This window comes from Macrobrachium nipponense, chromosome 14 (assembly GCF_015104395.2).
Source record: "Macrobrachium nipponense isolate FS-2020 chromosome 14, ASM1510439v2, whole genome shotgun sequence".
NCBI classification, from domain to species: domain Eukaryota; kingdom Metazoa; phylum Arthropoda; class Malacostraca; order Decapoda; family Palaemonidae; genus Macrobrachium; species Macrobrachium nipponense.
Window position 1 is genome coordinate 56,202,713 of NC_087207.1, and position 12,975 is coordinate 56,215,687.

At 41.9% G+C, this 12,975-nt stretch overlaps 1 protein-coding gene across 5 annotated transcripts in view; it reads left to right on the forward strand.

Annotated features, from left to right (window-relative positions):
• LOC135226522 (growth factor receptor-bound protein 2) overlaps positions 1–12,975 on the forward strand; it is a 196,837-nt gene that overhangs the window by 176,270 nt on the left and 7,592 nt on the right. For all 5 annotated transcript variants that reach the window (XM_064266154.1, XM_064266153.1, XM_064266152.1 and 2 more), the window contains one exon: positions 9,987–10,152. In XM_064266154.1, the coding sequence (XP_064122224.1) occupies positions 9,987–10,152 (166 nt within the window). The remainder of the gene's footprint in view (positions 1–9,986; positions 10,153–12,975) is intronic.

Below are 12,975 nucleotides of genomic sequence, written 5' to 3' on the forward strand. Positions count from 1 at the left end.
CAGATTTTATGGGTGCTGAGTTGGGGAAGACTTTGCTGGAGCACAATTGGGAACTGGAATTAAACCTCAAGCAACAACAGGCTGTCATTGAGGATCAACTTCAAGAAATTGATTACTTGAGCAAACAGACAGTTGCATTGAGGGAGGTCAACAATTCCAGGCTACACATCTACGAGCAGCTGGAAATATTGATTCAGGAACTAGAAAAGAACAACCAGAGGCTCTCACAAGCTACAATATGCGCTTTTCTTGATTGCATTAGCATGAGGAGCGTGTATTAGGGAACTGGGCAGACAATCGGTTATTATTGTCCTCAGGCCTGTCATTCTTGGCCCTCTTATTCTAAGTAAACTAGCTGACAAAACATTATACCCAGTTCAAGCATTTAAAGTTTACCTAAAGGTCACAGCAGACATCCCAAAAGGTCTGTTTTTTCCCTACACTCTGGCAACACTTGCCACAAGCTCGAACAAATTTGACTATACACAGTGTATCGGTAGGTGGCATGGATAGACTTGACCCATAGGTGCTACAAAGACCAGTTAAAGAATTCTTTGACATTAGTCTAGTCACCATGGAGCTCTGAATAGATCTTGGAAAGGGTAATCCTTGAGGACTCGACATAGACTGCCAAAAATGGGGTTTTCCTAAGTCAAAACATGTTTTTGTTCATTGTTTTTATGGCACTGTGAATGACAAACAAAAAAGCATGGAAAAGGAATGTGAAAATATAATTTACTTAAAAATAATTGTTCCCCATTAACCCTTAATGGATGGATACCCTCACATGACTGGTAATAACAGCTTTTTGGTGGTAGACAGAATCTCTCATGGTGAGTAACAATATTATGTGCCATCGATTGGGGGGAATCAGGCAGGAAGAGGTGTCATTACTTCTATAGCCCATAAATTCACTTGGCAACTTTTAGACTGGCTAAGATGAGATACTGGACAGCTCAGGAGCTTAGTTGTGATCTTGACTTCAAGGGAGGATGTACTGCCTTTCTATCTCACATGATATCTTTTTATAAATTTGCTCATAAATATATCAAGGGGTTGCTGTTGGTTTTAAGTTATCTTTTATGATAGTATGTTAGTTATAATTGTAATTTTACAAAGAAAAGTGCAAAGAAATAGAAAAAACATGGTAAACTTGGTAATATTTACAATATTCTTGTGAAAGAGGCCCACAGGGGGTTGTAAATAGTCATTTTCAACTTCTCGTGGGAGGTAGGGAAGATTTTTTTTTCTTACACCATGTGCATATGCATATCTTCCTCTTTCCAATTATGTTTTTTTTTAATTGGCCAACCTCAAAGTTTCCCCTGCCTGGGATGCTGCATACATATTGATTTTTCATCCTGGCTCCTAAGGGGTTAAAATATTTATCCCATTTTATTTAGTATTAGTGTAAAAAAATGGTTTACAGGGATAATTTGCTCTAGGAATCTGAATATTTCTCATTGGTTCTTATTTTTGAGTCCAGAAATATCACTTGCTATTTCTTGATTTTTTTTATTCTATTTTTAACAAATGCTTTTGTCTCCAAGAACACTGAAACATATAGTGAGGCGAAGCCTTGTAGCATTGGCACTCCTCATGAATGTAAATTTTAGGTAATATATAAATAAATCAAGAGAACACAATTCTATTTATTTGATTATATTGCAAATTTCAGGGCATACTTCTTATATGATGAAATAGTTTTACTGCAAAAATTAACTTTCTGACTGCCATACTTTCATAATTATTACAAAACTTTAATTTTTTTATTTTGCCATTTTCTCAAAACTTACTTTTTTTCAAAAATGAATACTTCTGTCTCAAAGATAACTGGACTAACTTCAATGAAACTTTTACAGCCAGTTTGAATAATAACTTTATAATCTGTATAATTACAAGTGGGGAAAATTATTTTTAAGTAACTTATTTTTACCATATTATTTTTGAAGTTTTAATTTTTTTTTAACTACAAAAGTTATGAACTTGAGAGATTATATGTCATTATCTCTCCACATGAATATTTCAGTATTAGCCATACAATAAGTGCTAAAAAGTTTTAAGCAAATCCCCTCAATCATAAGGTAGAATGAAGCACTATCTGTGTAATTGGACCTTATAGCATCTTCACGCCCCTTAAAAGAATTGGTATATCTTACAAATCCATCAGTGTATAGGTCTCATTTGCAGTCCAGATGTTCTCACATGTATGTTATTATGTCTTTTGTTTGTTGATAGCTTGCATTTGTGGCCTGGTTGTTAGTATAAATAATATTGGAGTATGTAGAAACTACCAAGCAAACCCAGTAGATGAACAAATGATTTTAAACTTAATATGTGTAAAAAGAACTAATGCTGAAATGTGTGGATTTTGTGTGAAAGTTTAATTCCATATACATAGGTATGTATTGTATTTTAGTTAGGGAGAATTGTGTCCCAAATATATTCACCAAAACATAGTTTCACGTAAGTGACTTACCAAACAATTACACTAGCTGTACGCTTTCTTACCTGGCAGTCGAAAATTCAAATTCCTGGCGGCGGTAGCAGCGCTGCCATCGTTTGTGTAGGTGATACAGATCCCGCCCACTATCGGGAATACCTGGTACTGCTGAGCTTTAGACTTCAATTCGTTTTCTGCCGGCCACGGGGTAACACCGGTGGTTTGTTGTTGCAGTCGACTTTCGTCGCCATTGTGCATTTTTTCTTTTTGGTGATGTACAATTTCTTGGTTGGCTTATTTTGCTTCATCAGTTAGCTGCCTAATTATTAACAAGATGTCTAATGTTAGTTCTTCTTCAGTTAGGTTTTGCAGTTGTGGCTGCAAAACTAGATTAGCTAAACTATGTTACGATCCGCACTCCAAATGTGTTAATGTAGGAGTCAGTGCTGTAGCAAGGAATTAACTTGTGATGAGTGCCGTAGTTTAGATGAACAAGGTTGGGAGACTTTTCAAGCCCATTTGCATAAAATGGACAAAGATAGGAGAAGGAAGCAGCGCTTAGAGCGTGTAGTAAAACTAGAGTAGAGACAACTTCCGTGCCTTTAGAGGCGAGCAAACCATCACTATCTTCTCCTCTTTTATCCAATATTTCACTTTTTGATAGTCCTCAAACTTCATTACCAATTACTCCAGACCAGGTATCCCATGTTTCCGATCCCAACACCATTTCCATGTTAGGGGTGTGTTCGTAAAGAGACAAGCAATAAGGCCAGTGTTAGGCCAAGTGTCAGTGTCAGTGTCGTGTCCGAGGAGGCGGCTGTCTGTTCCCCCTGTTCTCCTAGACGAAGATCACTGTTCCGCTCCCCAGCTCCCGGGAGAAGACATACCGGAGGTCAAAGGGAGACTGGGGGAGTTTGTCCACGGTCAGTCGCCAACTTGCGAGTGCCCAGGAAACGCCGCTGGAAAGACGTAGATATCAGTGACGTGCAGTTGTCGTCTGGCTCGGAAGTGCAGTCGCCTGTGTCGAGGCGAAAAGTGTGGAGTGATTGTGTCGCGTCCTTTGAAGATTGAAGAGACATGCCCAGCGTACGAGAGGGATGCCTGCAGTTTCGCACCGGACCAGTTTTTCCGGAAGTTCATCAGGAGTCAGACGCTCACATATGTTACAGCACTCATGCGCTAGCGAGTCTGACTCGCCTCGTTATGTATCGGCGGGAGTTTCGACTCGTTCGCCCCATTCATCTGGAGCTGTTTCGACTCGTTCGCTTCGAGCTGCTTCGACTCATACTCTCACATGCGTTGCAGCGCTCGCGCGATTGCGAGTCTGACTCGCCTCGTTGTGTATCGGTAGGAGTTTCGACTCTTTCGCCTCGAGCTGCTTCAACTCATATGCTCAAGTGCGTTACAGTGCTCGCACGCTTGCGAGGCTGACTCGCCTCATTGTGTATCGGTAGGAGTTTCGACTCGTTCGCCTCATAAGTCTCGTGTTTCGACTCCAAGTTGTTCGTTTTCGAAGAAGAGCCATACGACAGCCACGACTGCGGACCAGATTTTCGGGGAGGATCGTCATTCCTCTTCGGATAGCGTATCTTCGGACGGAGTCAGACATTCAGGTGCGTTACATTTGCACACTTGTGAGACTGACTCGCATCGTTGGATTCGTTGTGTGCAGTGGTACCTTTTTTTTTTTTTTTTTTTTTTTTTTTTTTTTTTTCTACATAAAGGCAAATGAAGAATTTCTTTATTCAGTGCCGTAACCTGTGGTTGGAAAAGCCACGAGGAGTTGCCAGATGTCACCAGAAAGCCACAACCTTGGTTGTGTGTCGATAGGAATTTTGACTCGTTCGCCTCATTAGTCTCGAGCTGTTTCGACTCGTTCGCCTCATACGTCTCGTGTGGTTTTCAACTCCCAGTCATTCGTTTTAGAAGAAGAGCTATACGACAGCCATGACTTCGGCTTCACCCAAGGATGATTCGAAGGCCAAACCCTTGCTAGAGGATTCCGCTTTGGACCCATTTAATGTCAACTTCAAGAATTGATGGTCTTTTTGTAGAAGACAACGAGCCAGACAGAAGAGGAAGACGGGGTGTCGGCTGGCATGTCGGAAGAGGAAACCCAAGATCAGGATTCAAAGTCCTCTCCTGCTTATTCTAGTCTGTTAATGTTCCTGTTGCAGACGTATCCGGACTTTGTTTTTTGAATCAGCTTCGCCTTCTTCCCCTCTGTCATGTTTGGAAGGATAGATCAACGCCTTCGGGATTACAGAAACCAGTCCTCGAAGAAAGCACTGAAAGAAGAGAAGAGTGGCTTGCTAAGAAGAGGGAGTCAGGCAAGGCTTCGTTCGCCTTCCCTCAGTCGAAGTTGCAAAGAAAAACTACAGGTTTTATGCGACAGGAGAAGTTCCTTCTTTGGGAGTTTCTGCCTCCTCCCAAGGAGACTTCTCCAGCCTTGTGGACTCTCAATTACTCTGCTCGCTGTAGCTAAGGCGACTGGGAACAGTGTCTTCCTAGTTAAGTCTCTCATGGTTGACGATTTCAATGGTTCAAATTGGGGACCGTTGAGCCACCTTAAACTACATCCAATTCCATTCCACTTCTTCATGCTTGGAATCTTGGAGGAACTAAAGACAAATGTCTAGGCCTCTTTGCTCGGAAACTGATGTAACTTCTTGGTGTCCCTCAGAAATAACAAAATTCTGCAATTTCTGTTATAGATGACCTAAAACTCTCTACTGGGACTGGTAGAGCTTGGCAGAAGAGTTTCTTCTGCAGCTAGCAATAGCTTCTGATGCCCTTCGTGGAAACCCTTTTGCTCGGACCAGGTTCCTGACAGTCTGAATCCTGTCAGGGCCAGAGCGGACAACCTTTGTGGTATCGGTTGTAATGGGGTTATCTGAGAAGCGATGGATTTTGTGGAAGTAGTCTGGTAAATCCACCAGCAGATTGAAAAGGTCCGAGAACTGCTCTTTCCTGGGCCAGAATAGCATTACTAGGGTCATTATCACATTCTGGTGCGATTGAAGCTTGGTTAAGATATCTCTTATCATTCCGGAGGGAGGAAAAGCGCAATCGTCCAGTCCTGCCCAATCTAGCAGCATCACATCTGTTCTCCACGCTAGTGGTTCTGGAATAGGAGAACAGGAAGGGGAAGGCGATTGTCCCTCGATGTGGCGAACAGGTGTACTGGTGGTCTTCCCCAAAGCTTCCAGAGGTCCTGACACACACACTTGTTCAGTCTTTTTCTGTTGGGAACACCTGATTTACCCAACTCAGTTCATTTGCAATCACGTTCATTCTCCCTTGTGCAATCTTGGGAGAAGGGTGATCCTCTTCTCGTTCGTCCAGGTGAGGAGATCTTCGGCTATCTTGCTGAGAGAGAACGAGTGGGTCCCTCCCTGCTTCCGCACATATGACAATGCTGTGGTGTTGGCCGAGTAGTCTGCTATGTTTTCCTCCAGTGACTATAGGTCGAACGCTTGTACTCCTAAAAGGATGGCCTTCAACTCCTTCCCATTGATGTTCAAGGTTTTTCTCATTCTGTCCATAGACCTGATACTCTCTTGGCTCCTAGGAGGGTTCCTCATCCGCTGGCTGAGGCATCTGAGAAGAACTGCAGGTCGGAGTTCGGCACGACTAGGGAAATTCCTTCTTGTAATCTTTCCCTCGAGAGCCACCAACGAAGATCTACCGTTATCTCTTCCATCAGGGGGGAAAACTAGAGAGTCCGACTGTGTCTTCTGGGACCAATTTGTTTTCAAGAACTGAAGCGGTCTCATGTGTAGGCGTCCTGACTTAACAAACTCTCCAGTGAAGCCAGGGTCCTGACTAGGCTCATCCATTCGAGAGCTGAGCAGGATGGGCGAACCAGAAACTGTTGGACTGGTGACAGGCAAGATTCGATCTTCTTCAGGGAGAGAAAAAACCCGAAAAGCTAGAGAGAATCATCCTTAATAGAGAATCCTCTGAGTAGGAATCAATTGGGACTTCTCAGTGGTTATTAAGATACCCAATTGTGTCAAAGCAAGCGTCTTCTCCAAGTCCTTCACACACGGACGACTGGATCCGGCTCGCAGGAGCCAGTCGCCTGAGTAAAAGGCGGTGTTGATCCTCATCAAGTGCAGCCATTTTCCCAGAGGAGCGAGAATCCGAGTAAATACTTGAGGTGTGTGGCAGACCAAAGCAGAGGGCTCTGGAGTGGAAGACTCTTATTGAAGATGAATCTCAGGAACTTTCTGGAGTTCTGATGAATGGGGGCATGGAAGTATGCATCCTTCAGGTCGAGAGATACCATTCAGTCACCTGGTTGGATGGCTGACATTACTGATCGACTGGTTTCCATTCTGAATTTCATCTTCTGGATGAGGATGTTTAAAGCGCTTACGTCCAAAACAGGTCTCCATCCCGCTGATACCTTGGGGACTACAAGGAGCCGGTTGCAAAACCCTGGGGAGTTCGTTTCTTTTACCTCCTCTATGACCTCTGGGCTGATGAGCTCTTCTACGTCTTTGGCTAAAGCTGAAGCCCTTATTGATCCCGTAGAGTATGCTGTCAAACAGACAGGTGTATTGGACAGTGGTGGATCCGGTGAAAGGGATCACACATCTCTCTCGAAGCACCTGTATGACCCGCTGTTCTGCTCCTCTTCGACCCCAATTCCTCCCAGTAGCTGTGGAGTTTTGCCCACACGGGTGGGTGAAGGACCTTTCGATCATTTATCTGTCTTAAAGAGAGGTCTCTTGGTAGACTTTGAGGTGGTTCGTACGTTAGTCTTTTGTCTCTGCTGCCACCTCGACTTACCGCCTCAAAAGGTGTGCTTTTGGAAAGGTGAAGCTTTGGCTACTGTTGCCCGAGGTTTCTTAGGTCTTCTCACTGATTGAGACAGAAGATCATTGGTGGACTTGTTCTCGAGGTCTGACAGTACATGCTTGATGGTTTCTTCTGGAAGCAGGTGAGGTTTACTCGGGGGAGAACAACGAAGTCGATGTTTGGTTCGTGGTTACTCCTAGAGATGTGAAAGAGCACCACTGTTCTCTCTTCTTGAGTACTCCCATAGTGAATAAGGCATCCAATTCCACTGAACCGTGTCTCGCTGCCCTGTCCACACAGGACAACAGATTGAGCCAGTCCGCAGAAAAATCCTCATCCAGAGACTGGCAATCATCAATTTTCTGGCTAACGCTGTAATTGTCCAATCCAGAAAACTGAGACTTCTATCACCTTGTATAAGCTCTTCACCAGGTGTCAGTAGCGGAAATGGTGTTGGGAGAGGAAGCATAGGGGGACCCGGTGGTTACCCTCTACTGTCTCCTCGCCTTGAGTTTGAGGTGTTTTGTGTTTATGGGAAGCATGGGGGTACATGTGCCTGAAGTACCCACCAGTTCTTATATCTGGTTAAGGGTATCATATGGTTTTTAGTGTAGGTGATGGTGTTGTGTAGTGTTATCTGGTCTTTTCGCCCAGGGCAAGGGGAAACTATTATTGTTTTTTGTCAATCATCGGTGAACTTCCATGATTGCAAAAAATCCCACCATTAGTAGGGATGACCCTGGCCATTACTGCCTCGTCTCCTACATGTGATGAGAGCGCTGACCAGAGACAGGATCTGCCTGTAGCTGCTCTCTCACAAGGTAAGTTACTGCAGACATTATATACAATGTGAGCACATGACTTGTTTTTTGTTCATAAAAGCTGTCCATATACCCATCTTCCGGGTAATGTGGAGTCAGCTAGTGTAATTGTTTGGTAAGTCACTTATGTGAAAATGATATTTTAATGATAAAATAAGGTTTCACATATACTTACCAAACAATTACATAATCAGAGCCCTCCCTCCTCCCCACAGATGGATGTTGTGGCTCAAAGAATTGAAGTCTAAAGCTCAGCAGTACCAGGTATTCCCGATAGTGGGCGGGATCTGTATCACCTACACAAACAATGGCAGCGCTGCTACCGCCGCCAGGAATTTGAATTTTCAACTGCCAGGTAAGAAAGCGTAGTACAGCTAGTGTAATTGTTTGGTAAGTATATGTGAAACCTTATTTTATCATTAAAATATCATTTTTGTAACATGAGAAATTTCAGTTTTAAATTATCAAGGAGCTATAATACCTCAACTCTCATAGTTGTTCTTAATGAGAATATTTTTGTGCCTTATTCTGATGGTAAATGGCCAATTTTTGGGCCAAATTAAAAAAAAAAATGACTCCGTTATATTGTAACATGACCCTTAGACTATCCATAGTAGTATTGACATTTTTGAAGGAAGACTTTTATTTTTATTTTGAGGATTATAAAGAAATAATGGTATGGCAACTTAGTCATTCTGCATTGTTTTCATGCCTTACACTTTTAATTTGTTATAGTTTTCCATCTTGTATCTTCATCTTCACTACAAGAATACATAGTTGGCTTTTGTTTTAATGTCACAGTACAAAGGTTATGTTTTGGTAATGTGTTAGTGCAATGACTACTGATAATGTGTAAAAAAACAGATATTCAGTTTTTTTTTTGTCAGTCAGGGCAGAGACATTTTTTCAAAAGCATTAGTTGGTTGTGCTGACCTAGACAGGTAGAATAATGTACGCTTTACAGCTATTTTGTCTAAATAAGTCTTGTGAACTGAAAATTAATTTCTTATGCTAATGTTTTTAGGCTTGGATAAGAACTTGAGTATCATATTTCTACCTGGAACAAATGAAATTATCTGTTTAGAGAACAAGATGTTCCCAATGGAGGAACTTCCCTCCCACTTGCAGAAGCTTGCAGTTCTTGACTGCTTGATTTAAGTGACTGTGTGAACAGTATGCCTTTCACAACTAGTCTTTAAATGTTAATAATTGGATTTCAGTGTTTACATATGCAGTACAGTGCCACTTTTAAGTTTTCCAACTGATATGGGTATAAGTATTTTTATTGCTGGTGAGAAGTGTGTGTCATATTCATTGTGCCTGTGTGAAGTGGTTTCACTCCGTCCCATTTTTTGCCATCAGCACCGAAGCTTTAAATATGAAGTGCCTCTAATCGTGGGAGGTCTCGTCTAGCTTTTTTAGCTATTGCTTTGCTTTCTAAACCATAAAGAAATTTGTAAGAGAAATGGCTTTGTATCTTATGTTTTTGTTTTAGTTATTAGATAAGGTATGTAAGTACTCCTACTACATTAAGGATTTTTATGAAATATGCAGTATACCCTGAGACTACAATACATTTTTTAACAAGTGTTAAAATGGTACTTGACCTAATGAGAACAAGCTTAAATATTCAAACAACTACCAGCTGCTAAATGTCAAGTTTGTAAACAAACCAGTTAAGGAAATTTTGTCAGAATCCACTTTATATATGATTTACTAGTTTATTGAGTTTGTAAAGAACTAAAAGGTGTGAGATGTGATCAAAATTTTATCATTAAATACAAAACTATGGTGGGCCATTCATGTGAAAGTTAAGTATTTCAACTTGGTGGTTTGCGTAAACTGCCCTGTAACAGTTATTGAGATTATTTAAATTTTAGTAAACAAATTTGTATTAAATTAAATTTTTTTTTTAGATGTGGCGATGGTGTGCAACACTTCAAAGTATTAAGGGACGCTCAGGGCAAGTTTTTCTTATGGGTAGTGAAATTTAACTCCCTTAATGAATTGGTAGAATACCACCGATCGGCCTCAGTTTCAAGGTCTCATGATATCAAGCTCAAAGATATGACTCCTGAAGAGGTAAGTTTTGTATGTTATGGTAAATGTATAGATTTTATGCTCTTAGTTTTGAGCTGCTCATCCCCCTATACTTTTGTAAAGTAAGATGCCACCCAGTCATATGCTTTTGAGTTGGTCACTGTTGATGGTACAGTACTGAATTTTAAAGTTTTAACTAGATGGTCTTTTTTCCCAGTAATTTTCAACTTATTTTGCCTTTATCTGGCTCAATGTGTTACCTCTGACTCGAGAATAAATACTTCCAGTAAGCTGTTAGAATATTTAAGTGCCATTCAGTAGTTATGTCAAACTATATTATCCTCAAAATAAACAAAATTATTATAAAGAATACAAACCATTGTTTTACTTAACCTCCCAAACTTAACACCAATTCTCTGCTATTACTCCTATCTTTGTCATTTGCCTGTTTTATGGTGCTAGACAAGTGCCAATGACCGGGGACTGCCCCTGTTGACTGACAGACAGCCGCCGGAAAGACGTCTTTCTGGACGTCTCAAAGGAGGTAACTATCTGGCCCCTCAGATCGCCTAGACTTCAAGTCACTGTCCTGCTCCTTCTCACAGCCTAGGAGAGGACATACTGGTAGTCAAAGTTTTTGTCCTATTCCAGCGGTTCATCACCTGATAGATTGAGTAGATGACGTTATTCTTTGGCCTCGACCTCTGAAGAGGCATTCTTGCAGACCTGCTTATTTGACTGCTCATAGTCTATGCTCGACTCGCGACTTGGCTGATTCGACTCGAGTTGAAATGAGTTCTCTCTCTCTCTCTCTCTCTCTCTCTCTCTCTCTCTCTCTCTCTCTCTCTCTCTCTCCCCTTCCTCGTTCGAACTGGTCATGCCCTCATTATTTTTTTATGGTTTCAACTGAATCCCGTTAGAAAGGCGTCTAGTGACTGGTGTTCAGTAGTCATCGAATTAAAGAAAGGTTACATATTTTACTTAATTTTTACTAATTTTGAATGTCCTGTGCTAGCACCTAAGCATTGGAAGCATTGTGTGCAACCTATTGCTTCTGGTGTTCGCAGCCAGGTGTTGTCGACTCGCTCTCCCTCACAATGCTCTCACAGGTGGAGATACCGACTTGTTGTGTGCAGAAGAAGAAGTGGATTGGAACTCTGCTCCTGTTTTGGTATATATGAGCCTTCCAATACTTCTATCTTAGACACTCATCAGAATAGTACCGATTCTCATTATGAGCACCAGGTATTGGCACCTAGCCGCCCAAATCTCTTGTATAAGCGTATTTTGTCAAGCACCAGTTCCCCGTCCAGGCAGACGTTCCCCCGTCCAGGCGGTCTGCCTCTGCACCATCCAAGGTGTCCACTTCTTGCTTCAGCTTACTGTGCATTTTCCATGCCTCACCTGGCACCAGCTGTTGGTAGTCTGGCATTTCCTATTGGACACCCGATGACACAGTCTCCTCGTTCATCTTTGTCGAAACTGGGTGATCTTTCATAAGCCACCACTTGTACAGGACATCACGAGAGTCGAGAAAGAGGTTCTTTGTGTAGTCCTCATCATGAAGTTTTGATCACGAAGACAGATGCGTGGCAAGAAGTGGCAAGTTGCCATCTTTTGGCGCAGTCAATTCTACTCATTCTCTCTCACTTCCCGCTATCGAACCAGTTGTAGGAAGAGAATGCTCCGTTAGGTGGGTGAAAATGTCTATTCACCCTTCAGGATGCGTCTTTTTTGCTTAGGCGACTACGTTTTCCTAAGTCTTTAGATTGCTATCATCACTGCAAGTTGATGATCGCGTGTGTTATCGCCCTCTCACGCTAGTTCCAAGAAGAGTGGACAAGAACAGTCCTCCTGAATAAGGGAAAATGTATAGATTACTCTCTCCCCAGAATTTGGATGCGAGTGTCTTATGTTCTTGGTTCGATCTTAACATCTTTCTAGTCAGTGTTACCATTTCAAGAGCAACCAGTTTGGTATGAACTAGTCTTCGGTGTTCTGTTATCGCCATAGAACCTTTCCTTCGGGATAGCTTAACCTTTGCTCTCTTCATTAGAGAATGAAGGTCTGCTTCCAGTCCTTATTCTTTTTCTTTTTGAAGTGAGGAAGAATTAGGCTGACACTCAGTCAACAGGAGCCTACGAGTATACGTACATGTATATTCTTGCGACATGCATCTGTTATTAGTTGTACCGTTTGAGTAATAGGCGCATGCCTGTAAGTTAATTCTTCTGGTGTGTGTGACCGAGATGAATAGTACCTTTTCTTAATTTCCTGAAAATCAAGACAGCCTTCCGGGTCTTCCAAGAGTTACCAATTTTGATTTTGGTGTTTCTTTCCTCTTATTGCAGTTAACACGTAGGTGCTTGAGGGTATCTGTCATATACTCTATTGCTGTATAAGACGAATGCATTCCAAGGCGGAATATGTATTGTTTCTCCGCTGTCAAGGTTTAACTGCTAATTCGGATCTGCCTGGCCATCACAGACTTAATATCTGGTTGCCTTTGAGTTCTCCCTTATGGTTCCTAGTTTGTACTCCACATTTGCCATTGCGAGAATCATCATCTTTCTGTTTAACCCATGGTACAACAGAAGTCTGTAAGTCCGGTTCATCGCAATTGATCCATAGGCCACTGCGATGATTCAAAATGATTTCTCAGACAAACACAGCAGTTTTTTGGCTAACATATTCTTTTTCAATTAATAGTTGTTCACCTTGAATTGGAGTGATGTTGGAATACAGCCTGATAGCTCTGCTTCCAGTGTGAAGAGAAGAGTTCCTCCCAGAATCTGTCTCTTCCTCTGCCTAAACGTGTTGTGTTCTAGTTGATGTGGACTTCATGTTTAAAACACTCATTGTTGT